The sequence below is a fragment of the Rhamphochromis sp. 'chilingali' genome (genome assembly GCF_963969265.1).
Source record: "Rhamphochromis sp. 'chilingali' genome assembly, chromosome: 9".
NCBI classification, from domain to species: domain Eukaryota; kingdom Metazoa; phylum Chordata; class Actinopteri; order Cichliformes; family Cichlidae; genus Rhamphochromis; species Rhamphochromis sp. 'chilingali'.
The window spans coordinates 25696094-25718653 of NC_137936.1; the positions used below are offsets into that span (position 1 = coordinate 25696094).

Consider the following 22560-nt stretch of genomic DNA (forward strand, 5'->3'; position numbering starts at 1 on the left):
CAATAATCATTTGCTTATATTAAAAAAGTAGGTCAGCATGACTTTCATCATAACGAGTCTCATCACCACAGCTGCAGTGCTTCAGGCTGTTAGAGCGGTTGAGCGTAGTGGTTATGGCTTCAATTTAAAAAACATAAAATAAAAAGTCAATGGAGCAAAAATGCATATTTAAAAACAATGGCTTTGAGACATTTTGAATTTGTAGTGTCATTTTTCTCTACACTTTATATTAATTTGAGGGGAAAATGCCTCTGAAGGAGACTTTTAAATCTAATTTCTACATGTGTGCCACAGCTGCATAAGACAGTATTTAAAACATAAGCTTAAGTCTAACCTTAACCATGTGTTTGAGACATCCATCCTCCATCAAACCAGAATTATTTGCCATAAACAGATTTTTATTTTAACCATCTGTCTGTCAGGAACTTGCATTTACCTCACACAGAGAGAAGCAGCAGATTTAGACCTGCTGTAAAAAAGCAGATTATATCTAGGAGTATCTTAAGAATAGGGTGACCAGGTCATTTAAATTTCATCTCCCTTCTTCCACATTTTGAGACACTCTCCACATAGTTTGTTAAAGTTTACTAAAGTAAGCACGTGTTTCAGAGGAAACGTGTCTAAAAACCTTTCTGCTTATCAGACAGAACAGCAGTTTTAACACAAGAAAAAGGAAACACGACACAAGATCACAGAAATAAACATCAGCTTCAATTTATGCTTCTCAAAATCAGGGGAAATGCATTCAAATGACATGTCACATGATCGAAGTCAAACATGTGACCTAAAACTAAACATTTTTATCTTAACGTAGTTTACTGGGATCTGGCCACCCTACACGACACTTAAGTACTGACGATAAACACAATGTTTAAAAATTAAATATCATGTTAATAATGCTAAATGATAATATTGTAAATAATGGTGTAACTGTTTGTAGTTCAGCGTCTCACTGCACTATTTTGATTTTAATCAACTTCTTTCTTATAATTTTTGCAAATTTACAGAATAACTTAAAACTTCATTATTGCTACTTTTTCATATAAATACTCTTAGATTTCATCTCTTTATTTGTACATAATTTGGGTTTTTTGATGGCATGATGTTCCAGTCTCTTATCACACACCTCTGTTGGTAAGAGACTTGTATCTTTTGGAGAAAAATCTACAAATTCAAGATGTCCCTGTGCCTCCAGGGCAGTGTAAATATTCTCGTAAAAGCTATTCATCGCTGCAGTGGTGTCACTATAGTTAATAATTAGTAAAGACATCTGTTTGAATAGCAAAATAATTCTCATACATCCTCATATGTGGGCGAACATTTTACTTTACAGCTTTATGTACAAAAAAAACTCCTCAGCTGCTACACTGTGGAATAAGAATAGCCCTCCATTAAAACATTGAAAGTTGTAAAATATTACTTTTTTTTAATACAAATATAAATTTTGCATGGTTGCCCAACAACCAGATGTCACAGGTTTATCCAACCAGTACATTTTTTTTGTCTTTACAGTTGTCTGCTCAATAAAAAAGGCAAAATTCAAAGCATTTATAAAACAGCTGTTACATGATGGCAGGAAAACAAATCCACAAGCTTGCAAGTCCATTCAATGTTCCGATGATGTACAACGCAAACATAAAACAACTGTATGTGCCGACGTATGTAATCTCTTTCAGAAAAATTAGAGCGAGGCATATCAATTTGTTTTCTGAAAAATCAAACTGCCAAGTTGTTAAACCATTATTGCTTCTACGTTTTAGAAAATGTACAGAAATCTTTGAAATATCACAGATCATAGTGATGCAATCATAAAATTCAACATTTAGCAGGCTTTCTTCATTTCCATGTTTAATCATCGTGTGCTATGAAGGAGCTCTTGTTGCAGCTTGACTTTTAATATAAATTTTTAGCTTTATATCGATTTCTGCACAAAGCTTTTCATTTTGTAAATATGGGCTCTAAATAATCTGCCAGGTTAACTAAAGGTTACACTGACTCACTGCACCATCTTGTGATACAAAGTGGTATTACATAAAGGGCAGCCAGTTGAGATCTCTTTAGTCAAAGTGTTTTTTGTTCGCAATGTGTTCGATAGCTTTAACTCATTTTGAAAGGTCTGAGGCAAAACAAGCAAACAAACAAAAAGTCTCACAATAATTTAAACCTCCTAAAATTAAATATAATGTGAAGAATCAGCATCTGTGTATTATCCTGAGCAACCGTGACCACTATTATACATAGAAAGTTCATTGTTTGTTAGTCATTAGAATGAACACATTTTAAAGCACAGCAGTGCCATTTTTGAAAGCTCCACCCCCTCCCCAGCCATCTATCCATTTTCTGCCTCTTTTTTGGAACCAGCTCACAGGGCCAGCAGCCTCAGCAGAGTAATCTAAAACTCCCTGTCACCAGCACTTCTGGGGAGACACAAGTGTTCACAAGCCAGCTGAGAGACAATCTCTCCAGCGTGTCCTAGTTTGCACTGAGACCTCCTTCCAGTAGGACATGCCAAAGACGCCTCATCTAGGAGGTGCTCTGGAGGCATCTTACACCGATGAACCACCACAACTGCCTCCTTTCTATGTAGAGAAGAGCTGCTCTACTCTGACCAAGCTTCGCACCCTATAGCAAACTTCAGAGGAAGCTCACAGCTTGTATCTGCAGCCATCACTCAGTACTCACAACAGTGAGGGTAGAAATGTAGATAAGCAGCTTCAGTTTAACACCCAGTACCACAGCTGACTCCACACAAATCTGTTTGCCCAGCTCTGCTTCCACTCCACCCTCACTCCTGAACAAGAACACACAAAAACCCTCCAATTCAGGTAGCAACTTATTCCCAACCCACATGGGGCACTCCACCCTTACTGAGTCTCAGACTTCGTGTCATCCAAACTGCTCTACAATCAAGAATTTTTTTGTCAGGTGAATAAAACAGAACAGCTTCTATTTATCTTTATACAAGTTGATGATAATTTTCAGGAAAAAACTAAACTAAATATAGAAAATAAACCTTTTTAAAATCAAAACAACTGACAGTTTATTTCAGTTCATAGCAAGGACTTGAAAGTGCATTAAAATAATTGCTTAAAAGAGTTGTTTTGGCTTTTAAAAAGTTTATTTTTCTATGAACGATCTCGAGCGGAAACGGATACGGTTTGATGCTGCGATGAGAAACAAACGTTTAAGAATTGCGCTGAATTGAAAGAGTAAACAGCTTTAAAAATGCCAAATCAAACATGAGGTGCCAACTGCTGCGGTGATCCCCCACTTTTATGACCCAGAGCCTTCCTTTCTTTCTGGAAAGAAAGGAAGGCTCAAGCTTCAGTTTTTCACAATAAAAGTCCATTCCACCATTTTAAAATTTTTTAAAAATATACGAAATTAGAATATACTTCAAGTAAAAGTGTTAAAATGGCCAAATAACTTCTAAGAACAATTTGTGAACCCTTTAAAATTGAAGTCAATAAGATACAGGAATTACCTGATTGTGATAGTGACACAGAAACTAATCAGGAGAAAAGAAGAAAGTTCACAAACAACACGCAGAAAGTCAATCTCTCATTATTACCGATTATCATAAAACAATTATTATCTCTAGACATCAAACTAGCTCATATTTTTTGGTGTCCTCTCATTCATTCAAATGAAAAACTTTTTTTCCTTTTCATTTAAAATAAAAAATAAAAAATAAAAACCCCGAACAGATATCTTATAAATTTGCATTTCTGCAAGTATTTTTCAAATGATCTATTTTTCTTTCTTGGTGGATACGGGCCTGTCGGAGGAGATTCTACATGATTTTACACAAGAGTGACACAAAACTTCAGATGTTAAAAGAACAAAGCAAAGCAAACAACAACAGAAAAACAAACAAATATAAAGACCATTCTGAATTTCATTTTGATAGGTCATGTAACGATCATGTGACATGGATAAAAAAAGATGACTGGCTCCTGCAGAGAGTTATTGCAGGGGTCGCTGGTGGTTAGTGCTGTGTGTGTGTGTTTTAGTAACATCACATTATAAAGCACTGCTTGGCTCAGCTTGTTTGCATAAAGGTGTGAGAAGGGCACACTGGTCCAATTATGGATGAAGTGCACTTCTTCGGGAAACTTTTTACATTTCCAGATTTTGTTCAGTTAGACTGCAGCGACCCACCATCAATGTTTAAAAACAAACAAACAAACAAAAAAAAAATGTTAAGGAGGTAAAAACGTCCAGGGTCAAAGGTCAGTAAAAGTCATCTTCTTGTTGCTTGCGCACGCAGCCTCAGACTGTTCAGAAAATGCTATCAGGATCGAGCCCTCCAGGCTTTCTTCATGTAGTAATGTAGCAGTGATTAATAAAAAAAAAAAAAAGTAGCACTTTCTAAACACTTCCTGGTCGATCCTGGTTTGACTGGTCATCTTAAAAAAAAAAAAAAAATACCCACATGATCACTGACATGCTGTTTAGTCTGACTCATTGAGAGCTGGCACCCAAGTATGTGCTTTCCATCTTAGACCAGAGCAGATTTAAACTGGCACCCAGTCTGAGTGAAAGGGTCCACATCACCCTCACCTTGGAAACCGACTGGGAGGAGAGCCACCAAGCCCCCCCACCCAAAACTTTAAAACAAGCTTTAACTGGGGGTTAGTGTTGCAGCCTGCAGGGTTAGAGGTCAGAGCGTGGTGGGCTTGTGAAGGATGCCCTGCAGGTCCTCTGGTAAGGTCAGGATGACACCCTCGATATGGGCTCTCAGCTTCTCCAAGGTCCCGGGATGCACTGGTAACTTCTCCCTCTCTGCCTGAGTCTGCAGCAAAGAGCACAGTGAGACAAAAATGCTTCATCCAACAGGCTGAAGATGCAGCAGATGCAAGATACCAGGTGCATCAGCAGGGATTACTAACAAGCACAGCCATGTATGCTGTGTCAGTAAAAGTAAAGTAAAAGAAGGAGGAATTCAAGGCAGGGAGAAATTTTTTATTTTTTTTTATTTTTATTTTTTTTTTTAAATTTGATGGACCTTGAGTTGAAGGTCATCTGCCCGAGAAAGAAGATGACCTTTAACCTGTCATCCTCCTGGGCGTGTTCAGGCAGCTTCCAGTGCCTGCATCCTGTTCTGACCATTTGCACTGTGTGTTTTGCAATTTCAGACACAGCTCAAACTTTACAGAGAATAAAGATCAATTTCTGCTTCAAGTGAACCTGAATGTCATGTTTTAAATCAGTTTTAAACTGCACAGCTCCCAGACCTGAAAGAAGCTGGGTTCCCACAGCTTAAGCCCGGTTAGATTTAAGACTTTGGCACTCCTCCTAAATTTATTTTAGTTTTTTTTAAAAAGGCTTGTAATCATGAATGATGTCAGTTCTTCATTTCTTATGATACATCCATCGACCCATCCATGCAACACATAAAAAAAAGTTCTATGCTACGCACTCACTTCACTGCCTTATAAAACACTAGCACACACTTTAATCCAACAGATAAACCGGTCATGTTGCCTATGGTTCAGATTCAGTGCAGTTTTACAGTAGCTGAAGTTTCTCCCAGATATTCACATGCTTATTTAGCTTACTTAGCACCATGTTAGCATCACTTAACTCCTCCCAATAAATGACACCCCAGCCAGAAGACCTGTAGCCAGTGCAGTAATTATGGTGGATGTGCAGCATGTTGACACTGCACTGAATATCTAATGTAAAACAAAAAACCTAGTTTGGGGTGTATGTCATGTGTGTGCTGACTGAGAATGAACAGATAATGCAGGCACATTTTGGTTTTGATTTTTATTGGTCCGTGCCCAAAACCTTTTGACCTCAACATCTATTAACTTTGCAAGAAAAGAGAAAAGCTACAGGACTATTAGCTGTTGTGCTAGTAGCAGAGCCGTAGTTTAGCAGTAAAAGTACAGGAGGTTTTAGTAGAGGCAGTAATATTAAAGTTATAGACCATGAATCATCTTTACAGACCAGTTTGTCTTTCAGCTTCAGGACCAGATCGACTGTCTCCACCTCTGTGTGCTTCTGGATTCTCTTCTGGAGATCCTGCAGAAGAACAAATGACATGGAGATCGATAAAGGTGTCTGGGACTCAATTCAAGGGTACTCATTACATTTTATGACTCAATTCAACACTGATATTGTTGAATTGAGTCGATGTTGACTGATGGCCATTAAGATATACAGAGCTTTAGCCAATGGCATCACTTAACTACTTTCTAACATCCCATCTATGTAAAAACAGAAAATAATAATAATTATGCTCAACTTTATGTTCAGAGAGCCAAAGCCTCAGACCACTCTAAACACAGTTAGTTTAATCTTGAATTTGTATGATGCTTTGGATATTGCCTTTTCATGGTCCCTCAAGTTCCACCCAACTGCTGTTCAAACCTTGAGGAGCCAATCAGAAGTTAACTTAAAAGCATAAAACACTAAAATAATGTTTCAGACAGACTCAGCCCGATCTTTATACACTCCAAGCCTTTCTCCTCCTCACCTCCTCACACAGCGCTTCGAGGTGCAGGGCTTCCAGTTTCTGCGTCATCTCTTTCCTCCTGTTGCGGAACCAGCCGTCAAAGTTGGGAGACTTGAGGAAATGCCTTTAAATTTAAGAAGAGAGAAAAAAAAAAAAAGAGAGTTCATATGACACTCGGGATAGTCTGCATTCCGACAACATGTCAGTGATTCACTACTGACATCCTTTCAGTCTGTGTTACAATCAAACCATTCATACTTAACCCAGTAAAAACCTCTATGGCTTATGAACTTAAAAATACAGATTTCCATGTGATAAATTAACTTCTGCAGATAGATTTTTTTAATAAAGGCTTATGCCTGCACCTGTAGAGTCCTATCCAGTCTCCTTTCAGTCTGGACGTAAGCTGAGGTCCAGCTTTCTCCAGTGTCTTCATGAAGTCCTGCTGTATGAACGGTCGTAGCTGAGGAGGACTCTTCCAGGGACTGATGGACTTTTGGAGAGGCATCAGACTGGCCACGTACCGCTCCTGCACCACACGAACAAATCATTTTAGTTGAAGCCTAAAATGCTTATTGTCATTTGTAAAATTAAAATCACATATTTACAGCTTCATAGCCCGATGTATCAGAGTTAAATCCACTTCTGTGAAATCTTTCAAACTCAGATTCAACTCTAAAAAACACAGCATTCATTATAGAGTTCTTGGATCTGATTGGAGGATACCACATACATAAAGTAATTGGTTGTTACCAGTGGAATGATGAAGCTTTGTGTCAGTTCTAAGAAGTAGCGCCGAAGAATTGCATTCTGGGCTGCAGAGGGTCTCTTCTGTTGAACACCCTGCAAAACAAGAAAATGCATAAAAATATTTCATATTTTCAATAATGAATAAGGGGATGCTTAAAAATGGGAAATATCTCACCTTCTGAAGCTGTTTGATGATTTCTTCATCTTTGTTGAGATACGGTTTATATGCAGTGTACACACCTACAGAACACACACACACACACACACACACACACACACACACACACTTATCAGACTGTTTTTTTAGTTATTGCGGGACCTCTTGCACAATTTGTCGGTGTGTGTGTGTGTGTGAGTGTGTGAGTGAGAGATTTCATGTAATATTAAAAAAAGTAAAAAATCTTTATAATACAGAAAAATAAATAGAATAAAAGGGGGATGTGAAATATCTACCGGGTTTAGAGTCCAGAGTTTTGAGGTTTTTCAGTTTCTTGACTTTCATCTGCTTGGCCATCTCTCCTGTGAGTGCCAGGTGGTGAAAAGAGTGATCAGACAGGTTGATATTTCTCCTCCATTTCAATACATCATTACCTACTTCATTAACACACTTTTTGCACAGAGACATCTTTTTGAACAGGTTTGAGACCCTGTATGTCTCAGTTTGCTGAAGCTGTAACGTTTACCTGCTTGTTTCATGTCTCCGATGCGGATGATGTGCGGCCAGTGCTGCAGCGTTTTTGCAAAAAAAGGATTGGTCACTCCTAGAATGACTGACGGCCTGCGGAAACACAGATTAATAACTTTTAACACCAATAAGCAGAAAACAATTTTCAACACTCAACAAATTTCTAACAAAGTAACTTCTGTTCATTGGCTCCCTTTTAAATTAGAATTTCAAACATCCTGAATGACCACGCCCTATCATCACTTTTTTCCAGCTGCTGTATGGAGTGGCAGCCTGTTCCAGCAGCTCCTGTTGCTATATTTAAAATTAATTTAGGGACTTTATTGCATGATTAAATTGATTTATTTTCCTTGCTCATTTTGATTTATTTGAAGGTGAAATAGATACTTTTTGTTTTACAAATCTACTCGTGGCAACAGACTCTTCACCAGCTGATCGCTCCACTGTCCACAAATTTATCCCAGCTACTAATACCAATGACACAACAGCATGGCGTCATTTTATTTTTACTTACGGAGCCTGCGTCCTGGTGGTGTACTCCTTAAACTCACTGTCATGAATGGTGAAGTACGGCCGGAAATCACTGCAGTAACGCAGAGGAGCAATGCAGCTGCAGAGGGGGAAAAAAAACATTAAAACATTTTCTAACATTTTTAAACTAGAGTGTTTACTGAACCTTCTGACAAATTTAAAAAAAAAAAAAAAAAAAAAAAAGAAGAAGAAAGTAAATGTCAGTCTTAATATTTGAATTTTAATTTTTATAAGTTTTGGTACATCTGGCATTTTTGTGACTTTTTTCAACATAAAACACGTGAAGGCGACAGGATTAAGTTGGGGGGGGGGGTTTTATTAATAAAATCACACTTATTTTGTAGACATCTCAAGTATTCACATTTTAAATATAATGCGCTTGGCCTAAACAAATCAGCATTTTACCGACGCATATGACAGTGTGCGTTGGATGAAAAACACCTGTCTGATCACTGTACAAACAGAAACATATGTAGACCGACTCATTTGCTGGACTATAAATTACACTTTATAACACATTTATAACAGGAAGACATGTCTAGGTGTCATACATCAAATTTTCCTGAACATGAAGACACAAAATTATATAAAAATTAGCTTTGGGTTTGTTGTTAAGTACTGGTCTATATATTATCCTGGCACAATAACCGCTGCTAACTTACCTGACCAAAGCTAGCACAGTATCAGATGACTCGGCTGGTGATGGCGCCATGACAACAAGTGCCTCCCCCAGCAACACCAACTCCCAAAGCATCTGGAGATGGAAGAAGACTGGATAGAAACACCTGGGGGGGGGGGGACGACACGACAATGAGTGGAGTAAGTCTCTTTCCCACTGTTTGCAAACCAATTTCAAACCAAGTCAATTTTGGCAACGTCAAAGACACATGGCTGTGTTACATTCTCAGGTTGAACCTTGTTGAACTGCTAGATTTCAATTTTATTAATTTACCTCAGAACCTGAAGGTCTTAAAAGGTTTCAGCAGATTTGGTCAGGAGCACAACCACCAAGCTGGGTGATTAATATTCTTTTTTTACCTGAATACAGAATATGCTGATTTACACAGCAGAGCACCCAAAACAGTAACTCTGACCTTTTAATAATGGGCATGACTATTCATTTTGTCTGCACCTCCCCCACAGAGACACAAGGTAGAAGCAAGTTTTCAGAGACGCCAACTAAACACTGAAATCAACCCTCCTTGCGAAAGACCTGTCTTCACTTTCTCTCAGTGTTTTTGTTTTTTTTGATAAGCAGTTCTCCTCAGCTGAAGCATTAAGTGATATTGTTCTTGATTCAGTGACAGTACCATGATTAAGCAGCAGGTGGGGACAAAACATGTCCGAAGCAAGAAGAACACTGTGACAGAGGACTTAAATTTCTGTGTTAAGGCTACCCTGTAGGTACACGTTACACCTTAACCTGACGTGTACGTCCCTGGAAATTCACACCGATGCAGTTTGCAGCCGACTGGCTCGTTCAGTGCCACGCACCAGGTTTCAAACAGATCAGTGAGAGCATAACAATTATTACCTCGATGTAAGTTCAGCAATATAATGACACACATTTGTAACAAATGGATGGAGATCGCCTTTCTCGACTTATAAAATAGGGGCCCAAACATCAGATAACATACACCAAATACAATCCCAACATACATTATCATACCAAAGCAAGTCACTAAAAAAAATATCCAAAAATTACCTAAACAATCCTAACATATAAATAACGCTAATCCAATCTAGACATTGTCACACAACAATAATGGTAAAATACATAAAATATGCTGGCAGCACGGTGCAGAAAGAAGGTCCCGAGTTCGACTCCACCATCTGGGAGTACGGTGGAATTTCTGCGTGAAGTTCCTCCCACAGTGCAAAGAGATGCAATTATTGAGGTTAGGTTAACTGATGATTCTATAGGTGTGAATGACAGCTGGGATACACTCTAGCACCCTGATAAGCAGAAGAGAATGGATGGATGCCGGCGACCAAGACTTGCACGAAAAGACAGACTGGGACATGACAACAAGCAACTTAACACCAATCACAAGCTTCAATGTTGCAATGAGACTATTACGTAACATAGGTTGCATCTTAGGCTCTATAAAGATTTAGTCTAAATCAGCCTTGACCTGCAGGACTCACCTGAAGAGGTCCACTTCATGAATTGTTGGGAGCACAATGGACACCATGCTATCACTCTAAAACACAAAAACACACTTTCAGCTTTAATATTTACATAATGCTCAGTGTGTCATCAGACATCATACAAACAGACACTGAGTGTTTGTGCGCACGCGAGTGTAAGATCACCTGGGCGGATTGGACCAGCTGTGACGTTCCTGGTTTATCATAAGAGGTTGGGATGCGAACCTGCAGCACATAGCACAGATTTTCATCAGAGAAACAATGATAGACAACGACATTTGTAATTAGTGACGGCCTTTTCTAATTCTGTTTAGGTCCTTCTTACTAGTATTATCCACAGGCATATGGAAGAGTTTGTCCTGAAAAGAGGATCATGCAACTCTTAAATGGCTGAAGTCATGAAAGAGTGCATCTTTAGCAGCAGTTGGGAACATCATCTCAAAGATAGGAGCAAACCTCACTCCACATTATGTTTAGTGCAATCGTAAATTCATGAACTGAATCATCTGTAAACTTTGGAAACTTCTCTTTTTGGACTGGAAAAAATCTTTTTGCTTTGAAGTTTGTTTGAACTTTTACACAGAAACTATTTTTAGTTTCTTGTTTGCAGTTATTTTTTTGTTTAAATACTACTAGCACTTTAATTTGTATTACTTAAATAATATTATTTATTTCATTTTTACTCTGTCATATTGAGAAATGTTAGAAATACATTTGATTATTTTCAAATTCATATGCTTCCTGGGTTTTTATTTTAATTTGCTGTGGGACGAGACAACAGGGTGATGGAGCATAGAACAGAAGGTCTGCCCACAGGAAGCGGAGATAAGAGTTACTGAAATAGTCGTTGTCTAATCGAGTAATTGAAGAAAATAATCTTTAGTTACAACCCTACCCTAGACTTACAACATTCATCCTTACAATAATCAAACTCGTTTCATAGTTTTACGAGCATGTCTGGAGTCATTGTAGCCACTGCTGTTGTTATGCTCCCTACCAGCAACCACGTAAAATTCAAAGACCCACTCTAATAACACGTTTTGATCATTAACAGTGAACGACTGCTGAATTAAAGCACTTTGAAATCAGATTTTTATTTTATTTTTTTTAAATACAAATGTATTAAAACACTCATTAAAGTGATAAACTTAACTAAACCAAACCTTCAGTCCCAGAACTGTACCAATTTGTACTCTTTAAAACAAAATAAAAGACATGAAGGACACAGAAGTAGTGAACCAACTTCATAACATTGAAAACATTGAAGTTACCTCACTAAGCCCCTAAATGCTGCTTTAAAGTACAGGTTACTGCTGACTGCGAAGCATTCTTGTTCTACCTGAACAAGACTGCCTGATTAAACAAATATTTGCCTATCGTGGGAAATTGAATCGAGCCATCTTTAAAGTTATTAATTAGACCTGTTCTTTACCTGTCACGACATGTCAAAACTAAACATCTGCTGGTTTCAACTTAGTGCGTGAGTGTACCTTGAGGACTACACCCATGATAGGCAGCGTCAGGATTCGTCCAGGATGAGGCGTTGGCCAGCGATCGATGTCATTACAAGCTATCAAACACAACAACAATTTTGAATTAAAAAGGATCTTCTCTGAAAACAGAAAAAGGATTTATTTAAGTATACAGAAATAATTGGCTGCCTCTCTGATATTCTTCATCTTCTGTGGCAAGACAAGTTCACAATCATGGAGACTGGTCAGCAGCTACAGTCACTGCTTTCTGACTTGGCAAACCACTTGTGATTTACAATTCCTTAGTCAATGTGCAATCAAACTTTCAAAATAAGGGGATCATCCCTTACCAAATTAAAGATGGCATCATTGCCTTATACTGGTCGGTATTAATCTATAATCAACTAGAATCTACAATCCCTATAAATAGTTTCCAATTAGACATGGGTAAAACAGTGGGTTGGCCGACCCTCCATGGCTGCACCTGAGAGGTGGGAGTGCCCAACAGGACAACCCCTCTTTTAGTCCACACTGTCTCCACTTATAGTTCATATACTCTGGTCCGAATCAGCTGATGAGTTTGTAAACTTAGTTTAGAACTTTTTTCACATTGTTTGGTTTGGTGTTTTTTTCACATAAGGAACTCCAAGCAAGCCAAAATGCATCACTACAAACCATGTGAGTCTATGGGCTCAAATTGTGGTCATAAATATTTTGTACTTGTAAATCAGGATTTGTATGTGTAAAAAGAATTTGTGTGAGTGTAAAACAGATTTGTGTGTGGACTTAAAATAGGTGTGAAACTGCACTCAAGTTTCAAGTTACAAGTACGAATTTTGACCCTGTTTTCCTTTCATCTGATTGTGATTGACACGACATTGGCCAAATTTAACTATCCAAACAGAGAACAGATGGGTTTGGCTGTCGGAGGAGCGCTTTTTTGAACTGCAGGTCCTTGAAGGGTAATACAGTTTGAAGCTGGAGGATCTCTATGTAAATATCCGATAGAAGCTAGGTCCCCTAACTTTCAGTAGCTGTTGAAAGGATAAAGTTGTGGTATATCAGTGGTTAGAAATACCATTATTACTTTAGGATTAGTTTAACACAAAGTCAGGGCTTGCCTGGGACCATGGCTGTGAGTCACAGTGTGCAGCATAAAGGTACTTTCACATCAGACGCAGCATGTGCTGCTAATGCTAACTAAAAGCCAAGGATCCAGAATTTGTTGCACTGGCTGCTGGGCTCTGTGGGTTTTTGCAGCAGCTCTACCTGTACTAGATGCACCTGCTCATTGTCGTTTCTATCTCTGACTTTATGTCCTCTTCAAGAGTTTCTGGTTTTTTTGCTGGTTCTTCAAATATTCAATAAAAACATGTATGCTCATTAATAACGAAGAAAGCTTTGTAACTATCCCCACTAGTGAAGACTGTCATTTCCACAATACTGCCCCCCCCCCCCGGTCCGCAGCGCTGTTGGAAAGGCCCTGGAGGTCCCTGTATTAAGCACATAAACCTGTGACACAAAAATCACCAAACTGAGACCACCACAGACTGTTTTCCTTCGTGTTGATGAAGGAAAACACTGGGCTGGCATGTAAAAAGGCATTTATTCCCTTCAAGGACCTGAAGCTCCATAAAGAACCCCTCCAATAGCCAAACACACGTATTTTTTGGCTAAGTCCACACACAAATCTGTTTTTTTTTTTGTTTGTTTTTTTACACACACACACACACACACACACACACACACACACACACACACACACACACACACACACACACACACACACACACACACACACACACACACACACACACACACACACACACACACACACCCTGATTTACAAGTACAAAATATTTATGAACACAATTTGAGCCCATATGAATCCACTCACTGGCCAGGAGCAATGAGCGGAGCAACAAAAGTAAATACAGGAAGAAGGTGCTGTATTCTGGACCACTGGAGAACATGGAGAATTTACATTCATTTCACATCTAGCTGCTAGCCCCTACAGACCTTTGCACATCTGCAGTACCTTCCCACATTGAGAATACAAAGCATACGTGGTTATGGGATATTTTTTTAATCTCAAAATTGTAACATACACCTTGCATTTCGTTCGGATGATGGTCACATCACACCATAAACAAACAACTCTGGGGTTTATTCCTTCAAAGGGTCACAGTGCAGCTGTTTTGGTCTATACATAAGTCCAATTACTGTGAACTAAATGGACTAAACACCACAGGTGTGAAAACACACTTATCCACAATCCTCTCTTGGTTTTCTTGGTTATTTTGTTTTTGCAGCCATATCCAACTTTAGATACTTTTTCAATGAGACACCTTAGGTAGTACCGTTTACCATACTCTCACATCTCACTGCACCAATTATTGATTAGGTAATTTGACTGACTAATTAAACCCTATTGTGCGTGGGCTCTCCTTGTTTGTTACTAGCCTGGATGAAATTACTGAAAAGCAGTACTTCCAACACATATTAGATATTAAATACTAGAGACACTGACTTTAGAGGGAAAAACTTGCTCTAAGAGGACATTTCTATTTTGTGGTTTTTGGTTAATGAAAGTAAAGAAAAACAAACAAAAAACAAAAGCCGTTTTAGTCATTTTAAAATTATATTTATCTTTTTTTTACTATTTCTCTGAATTAGACAGTGACAGTTTGGTTTGGCTGTCAACATCTTAAATTGTTCCTTAGTTCTAAGTAAAACATCTTTTTCAAGTCTGACCATATCAATGAAATCTCATTTTGCTGTATTCTTGAAGTCCTCAAAACCTAAACAGACGAGAGGAAACTCATTCCTGAGAACAGATATAAAATACATGTCTTGTGATTAAATGTGCAACAAACTGGTTTCTCTAAACTTTGTAAGAGGCCAACCAAGCTTACGATGACATCTGATAAACTGAGAAGTCTCAGTACAGCGGACCTGCTGCCAAGCTGATACGTTGTGCCATAAAAATAAAAATGCTGAAACTAGATGTAACTAGGATGTGAAAGCACTGTAAAAGTGTGAACTAAGGACTGTGTAGTTAACTCTTCTGGACCACACGGAGCTGAGACAGGATTACACAAATGATTGCATACAGACAGGTAATCAAACTGACCAGCCTCCAGGCAGGGCTCCTGTTTCTCAAAGTATTCAGGAGCCATAATCTTCAGCAGCGAGTGGAAGAAGGTCACATAGGGCAGCTGACTGATCAAGACGAGAGACTGGAAAGAGACAGGCACAGCAAGAAAGAAAGAAAAAAGAAAAAAAAAATAGGGAATTGTATTTTCAGACATTTCATCAGTATGTAATTTTTTTTAGTGGTTTGATTTTGATTTTGTCTGAAAGATGTCAGAATATAGTGAGCCGACAATCCCTCATTTTGTCTAGTAATAGATTAAACCCCAAAGAGCAAATAAAAACTGCAAATAAAAACTGAGAATCAAACCCAAAGCTTGAACTAGTATATGCTCGACATGGGCCTTTGTTTCTTATTTTAACCCTCTGTATACCTGCGGTCATGATAAAGTATAATGTTACATTTGCACCACATTAAAAAAGCCTTTTGAAATAGCGTCGGGTAAAAATAAATCATTTTAGATAATTATATATATCAAATTTAACATGCATGCAGTTTTTCTATCAAGGAGAGCACTAATACAGTTAATCACAATGTAACCTTGCCTGAAGTGGGAGTACTACTATTGTAAGCCTAAAATCATAACCAAAAGGTGTTGCTGAAACCATTTAATCTCTGAAATATGGAGAAAAAAAAAATCGCTTAAAACCATTATAAGTCCTATTGTGGTAACAGGAAGCATAATCTCTCTCAAATTTTTTAACACAGTGCATTGTGTGCTGGATCCTTGTTCATGCTTAAGTTTTCTATCACCGGCTGCATTTAGTCCTCCTGCAGTTTGACACTGACCTTCTGGAAGTATCCTCTCTTCAAAGATTTGTCTCGCACCTGACGGAAGTACACATAACCATAGTAATGGCCCTGCTCCCTCTGTAACACACACACACACACACACACACACAGCAAATTATCAGTTCACAGATTCTTATTTTACTCTCAGCACACAAAACTCTACACTGTGCAGTTTATGTGCCTACAGAGCTGTGTGTATGTTAATGAGCGGTGCCTAACCTTCAGACAAGGTGGCGCATCTCTGTCAGTGGTTTCCAAGAAGCAGCCAAGTGACGTCTTCCTGTTGGAACCCTGCCGGAACCGGAAGCAGAACTGTGTGTCACCAAGGCAACCTGGAAAAAGAGGGCAGAGCAATGACCGATTGTCACCCACAGTAAACAAGAGACATTTTAAGACCTGAATAAAAACATATGGGAGAAAATCAGCAAACACAGGAAACCAATCATGTTTTTGTGGTGATGCATGGGGTTTAATTTAATTAAGCTTAAATAAACGTTTGTTTATAAAATATCCAGACAGCCACCCGGATTTAATCCAAGATGGCTGCAGTGTTTAGAGGATTTCATTAAAAGCCCAGCTTATCCCAGCTTCCAAACACTATGCAGATAAACATGGTGAATACATATAAATATGGATGTATATTCCAGTATTTTCTAAGATCAGACTAGCATATAGAACCAAAATATACATAAGCTGGGGAAAAAATAAAAATCACTTCATAAAGACACATTAGCAAAGGACTGCTACAAAACTTTAGGAACATTCAAAAACTTGTACTAAATTATTCTTTAAACCCAAGTCTCTTGTGTATGAAAATCAAAAAATATACAACTTAATTTGTTCTGAAGAAGAAAAACTGCACTGTCCTCAGCTAACTTTAAACTAAGATTATAAGTGTGATCATAAATAGATTAAAAAAAAAAAATCACCTTTGAGAAACAACAAAAACACTGCAGAATCCACCACAACCTATTTCTGTACACATCTGCATTGTGCACACCTGTAAAAATAAAGAATTAAAAAAATGTACGCTGCAGAAAAATGTGACATCGATGAGCACTGGTCAGCTCTTCTAGCCTGCATCCTCTGGTCTTTTAGGCAAACAGGAAGAGGAAAACGAAAGAAAAAAGGAAACAGGAAGTCCTCCATAAGCCATGAACCAGAAGTTAACCTCAGCAGGAGGTCAACACATCTTTAGACAGAGAAAATGAGCTTTAGGACATTCAAAGAAAGACAAACACTTCAGCTCAGGCTGGTAGACTTAAAAGCATTCCACTTCATAAGTCACGCATACATAAGCACACACTACCAGGAGCACCAGAAAAGGACAGCCAAGACTCCATGACATCATTCAGTCGGGTTGCATTCAAGACCACACAGCATGAAAACAGGCCACTGCTGCCGGACCACAGCTCTGAATTAATTTTGAGTTTCTAGTCACTCAAACACAGTCCGAATACTTCTGTGTACTTAAAGAAAGACTTTAAAGCTCTTTGCTTTATTTTCCACAAATCACATCAGTCCCCTTTTAACAACAAGTTGACCAATGCCACGTAGAGTTCACAGGACAGGCAGCATCAGAATTAAATACGTTTTTACAAATGACTTGACTTTTTACCCCCCTCCCCCAGTACAGATGAAGAAGAGGCAGGTCTGAGCATCTCCACTTAAATTGCTGCTTGCTCGGCCTGGAAGGAAACGGATGGAGGTAGTCGCACAAATGTAGAGCAACCTTACATCTGATCCGATTACTGGCCTATTCATTTATGCACAATAACTTGTTTTATAAAGCTCTATTGGGTATGAGACGCATGAAGAGTCAGCAGTTTCCAAATAAAGAGCACAAAAAAAATATTCATCTGTCACCATTTATTCTGAATTCCCAAAGTGGATTAATGACAAATTATGCCAAATCTGTTCAGGATGTAAGGCTAAATTATGGACGACACACACACAGAGAAAGAGAGCTGCAGTTCCTCAGTTTAATGTCTCTCTCCCCCTTTCTCTCTGACAAACACCTACAGTGAGAGATATATATAGCAGCCCTGTAAGCAGTCTGTCCTAATCCTGTCTTCAAACTGAGGGCAGCAGGCTCCTTTAGCTTCACCCCCCTCTGACTCAGTAAACTAAAACACACACCTGCGGGCAAACACACAAAGCCACAGTGGTGTTTGTACATGGGTGTGTGGTGAGTGCGCTAACCACTATACCGTAATCTATCTTACATTTAATATTTTAGTAATTTAAAAAAAATCTAAGAGTATCAGTGAAAAAGATACTGAAGTTACCAAAAAAAAAAAAAAAAAAAGAATAAGTAAAAAATTTTATGACTTAATGCTGTTCAGCTGATATCCATCCACCTACAGTTACTTCTCCAAATATTTATGGACCTATGCAGTGGATTTCAAACAATCAAGATGTGACTGAAGTGTAGACTCTCAGCTTTAATCCAAAGTGTTTAGAAGGAGTATTGCATTAACTACAGGAATGACTGTTTAGGAATTACAACCATTTTTATACACATCCCACACAGAGTTGGAAAGAGCTGCACCTAGCATTACAGCCAACACCTTGTATAAACTAGGTCTTTTCAAGCAGCACCCAACCAGATGTTAGCAAATTTTTCCATCACTGATGAAAAATCTGAAAGCTGTTAAAACAAAAACAAAAAAAACAATAATGTAACGTGTCTCTCTCATGACTACAGAGGTGCAGAAAGAGTGCCTATTTTGTATAGTATCTAGTTTGCAAATCAAAAAACGTGCAGTGCGTGAGCTCTTCTGATGAGGATGTGCGTGTATTTGTCCGTTTTAGATGACCTAGTTCAGGCCACAGATTTTATCCGCCATGCTTTGGTTCAATAACATGTGACAGTAACGGTACTTAATTATGTCATCAAGCCTGTCAAACTGTAGAATGGTTCTGAAAAAGCAACGAGGCAAAACTGGATCTTGATTTGCATTAGAACCAGCTCCAGCCCCAGTTTGGTGGATGTGAGATAAGAGAAAAAGGCTGAAACACAAACTCACCTGAGTTGGAGTCAGGGAATGAAAGGTAGCAGATGCTTGTTTTCTGAAAGAACAGCAAATATTTAGTTTATGTCCTTACCTCTTTTATTACATCAGCTCAGGTTTACATACCCATACTAGGCTTTGCCTGCCTCAGAATGGGCCTTTGTGAATCAATCCATCAACATGTGATGCTTTTTAACATGTCGATAAATGTTCCAAAAACAAACCTTTCTTTAAAAAAATAAAGAATAAATTCAGTGTAACTCACCTCTTTCTCCGACAGTTTGGAATGATGAGGGTAAATGACCTGAAAGAGAAAAAACAAACAAACAACACTTTACCCAAAGAAGAATCTCACAAACGCACAACTGAAAACTTTGGTCAGCCTCTATTATGTGCTGTGCTTATGTTGTTAAACTGTAAAAAGAACTGGAAAACTGTAATACAATGCAAGGATGTTATAAACTGATTTTAATGTGACTGAGAGACAAAGATAAAAACTAAAACATAAAAGTTAAATTATGTTTTACAATGAAGATTTCTTACACCATAAAAATAAATAAATAAATAAATACAACCCAATAAAAACCCACAAACACACACAGAAGTGAGCAAATTCAATCAAATAATTTTTTTAAACTACTGAATAATGTTAATTGTTTACACAATACACACAATTTTTGTAGTTCTAAGTGTTCCCATTTTAAGCACTTAAAAAAAATAGCTGTACTTTTACAATTTTAGATTTCCTTTAGTATAAAAACAATCTACAGTGTTTATATTTTTCAAACTAGAAATGTATCAATGACAACATTTTGGTTTAATACTTGTGTTGAGATTTGTTTTAAAATGTTTTATTAAACATTTTAAAACAAAACTTTTATAGTCCTTTCAGTTTTTCATGGCAAAATTTGTTAATATTTGCCCAGTTAAAAAATGTATCTTGCATTTATCTAAAAGTTTAATATTGAACTTTATCTATAGTCAAGTTAGAGGTGGGAATCACCAGACACCCCTCGATACAATATTAACAAAATATTTCTCTCAAAATATGATACTGTTGCTATTTTTAACATTTTGTGATGTGCTGCATTTTCACAACATATATTGCGAATTATCACTTTTTTAAAAAACAGCAAATTATCTCCTTAAGTTAAACTTTGTCAATATTTATATTTTATCTAATAAGATAACGTTATCTTCAACTACACCAAAATGGTCATTAGAACCACTCACAAATGTTGCTGTAAGTCAGAGTAAGCCTGCTATCAGTCTGTGATTGAATGAGGTCAAGTTGGCAATTACATGCAATCTGTTTCTGATAATGCACAATTAACTGTTATACACCATCAAAAATCACATCTGTTAATGTCTACCTAGACAGAAATTAATATTCAACTATTATAATTGCTCTTAACCAGCTAGCAGCTAGTTGAGTTGAGTCCCTTCCAGTTGTGCTCGTTGACAAAGACTCATTCAGAGCAACAGCAGCATCTTCAGAATCAGAATCAGAATACTTTATTCATCCCGAGGGAAATTAGGGGTTACAGCAGGCAGCACGCTAATGGCGCATGCGCACTCACAAAGGAACCTTCTGACCAACTTTACACAAACATTGGCAATCATTCTGCATTTATAAATTAGACAGCAATTATTTACATACCTTCGACAGTCTCTCTGACAGCGATTTTCAGTCAGTCCAAGTCAGACTGCAACTGTCTGCAGAAAGGATGCCTCCTGAACTGCTTAGCTTTGTCAAGCTAAGTGTGTCCAGTGGTTTTGGTTGAACCAGTTTAATGTTAAGTTTGTTTAGCTAATGTTACCTCAGCACGGTGAAGCATGAAATGAGCCATCTTGTTCATAGTACTCCCAGAGTATTTTAAATATTTAATTTAAAAATCAGTATCTGGTATTCCTATATCATTACAGTATCGTGATACTATGCTGTATTGATTTCCCCCCACTACTAATTCAAATCAAGTAAAATTTTGATATACCCATTAAAAAACAAACAAATATGCTGATCCATGTGCTGCACTGCTGATAGTACTGCTGATGAATTTACCGTACTAAGTACTATATCCAATTAGTAAATCAAAATGATGAAATGCTCTGTAGTCTTAGTGTAGCTCAGTCCCCTGGAGAAAGTGAAACAGAAAGACCTGAAGAAGTCTGAATCTGCATAGTTGTTTTTCATTTAAACATTGTTATCAGGTAACTGATTAATGTGTGTTTCTATAACTCCTGTGAGGTCAACAGGTGTTGGGGAATTTTTTAGCCTTTGTGACTTCAGTAGGATTCAAAACATTTGGGTACCGTTTTAAGTTGAATTATTTTTTTTGTTTTTTTGTTTTTAAATATGCAACTTTCTGCAAAATACGTCCATTTGAAGTTATAGCCTGAGTGATGCAGTGGCTGCTGGGACGGACTAACTTCAGCTAAGGACACCAAACACGCTTCCCCGTAAGCTCGGCATTGTCATAAAGTGATCCTACAGTAAAATGTTCTGCTAGTTTTGTGAAGCGCGTGTGTACTCGTGTAATCATTGTTAAATCAAAGAGTGGCAAAATGAAAGCAGCTAATGAAAGTGATTTGTTCACTCCCCTCCAAGAATTAGCCCAAGCCTAAAAAACTGCTAACTTAGACATTTGTAGCCTCACTGAGTTTAACATGACCCCGCTGTCCCCGGCGGATACTTTTGTCTCACCTCCACCGCCTGTCCGAGCTCCAGGTCGAAGCCGACCACACAAATGCAGTGCAGCCAGGCGGAGAAACGGTCCCAGGGCAGCAGAAGAGCCTCCTCCGTCTCCTCGTCGCCTCCAGGCCCGGGGGGTAGCGTTATTTCCTCCGCCGGGGAGATGCTGCTAGCGTCCTGGTCGTCCAGATCCTCCGACTCTTCGACCGGCTCCCCCAGCTCCTCCGGGCCTTGCAGAGCCATAGCTACGGCCCGACACCGGACACAGAGATGCTCTGAAGAATGTTAACCGTTTCCTAAATATGTTTAATGGTATTTCAGGCCAACTTGTCCGCAGGTAACAACAGGAGACAAGGAGGGTGCAGAAAGTAGCCACTTAGCTTCCAATTAGCATTTCAGCAGCAACGTATTACGTTCTTTGTGCAACGTCATCACGCACAAACGTCCCTGCGCTGACTTCTACATGCCGTATTAAATAATCCATATAAAATCAATAAACAAATAATTACGTAGTTGTTTTTAATATTTGGTCTAATTTTTTCCAAATGGTTTGCACACAGACATAAAAAGAAATTTTTAAAAAGACATAAAACAGGATAGAAGAGATTTTTCTTTTCAAATCAAAGCTTTTAAAATCAAAATTATGAGATCCAAAGTCAAACATTAGACCTGCTAAGTCACAGCATAACCTAGTTAAGGCAAAAAATTCAAAGCTAGTAAACCTAAATATAAACCTAAACTATATGTAGAAATTAAGAGATGTTTATGAGATTTTAAAAAATTATTTATTTATGTAGCAGTTTTCAAAAATAGAAGTCACAAAGTGCTTTATACAGATAATAATCTAAGTAAGAGG

The 22560-nt window shown here is 38.1% G+C and overlaps 1 protein-coding gene across 1 annotated transcript; it reads right to left on the minus strand.

Moving 5' to 3' along the window:
* Positions 1-1406: 1406 nt before the first annotated feature.
* Positions 1407-22134, minus strand: dennd6a (DENN/MADD domain containing 6A). Its single transcript, XM_080890995.1, has 19 exons — positions 21717-22134; positions 19278-19316; positions 19028-19070; positions 16218-16330; positions 15996-16076; positions 15186-15291; positions 12071-12150; positions 10746-10805; positions 10578-10633; positions 9092-9214; positions 8413-8508; positions 7897-7991; positions 7667-7732; positions 7389-7453; positions 7217-7306; positions 6829-6992; positions 6485-6587; positions 5956-6030; positions 1407-4795 (listed from the first exon to the last, which is right to left on the minus strand). The coding sequence occupies exons 1-19, from the start codon at positions 21945-21947 to the stop codon at positions 4664-4666; spliced, it is 1818 nt and encodes a 605-aa protein (XP_080747121.1). The 5' UTR covers positions 21948-22134; the 3' UTR covers positions 1407-4663.
* Positions 22135-22560: the final 426 nt, after the last annotated feature.

Excerpts from the sequence above, each read along its gene's own strand:
- dennd6a (XM_080890995.1), bottom strand. The coding sequence starts at position 21,947 with ATGGCTCTGCAAGGCCCGGAGGAGCTGGGGGAGCCGGTCGAAGAGTCG. Across the intron at positions 16,331-19,027 it reads ATTCCCTGACTCCAACTCAG|GTTGCCTTGGTGACACACAG; the intron begins GTGAGTTTGTGT and ends CTCTTTTTCCAG. Across the intron at positions 12,151-15,185 it reads GGAGCCCTGCCTGGAGGCTG|CTTGTAATGACATCGATCGC; the intron begins GTCAGTTTGATT and ends TGTGTTTGATAG.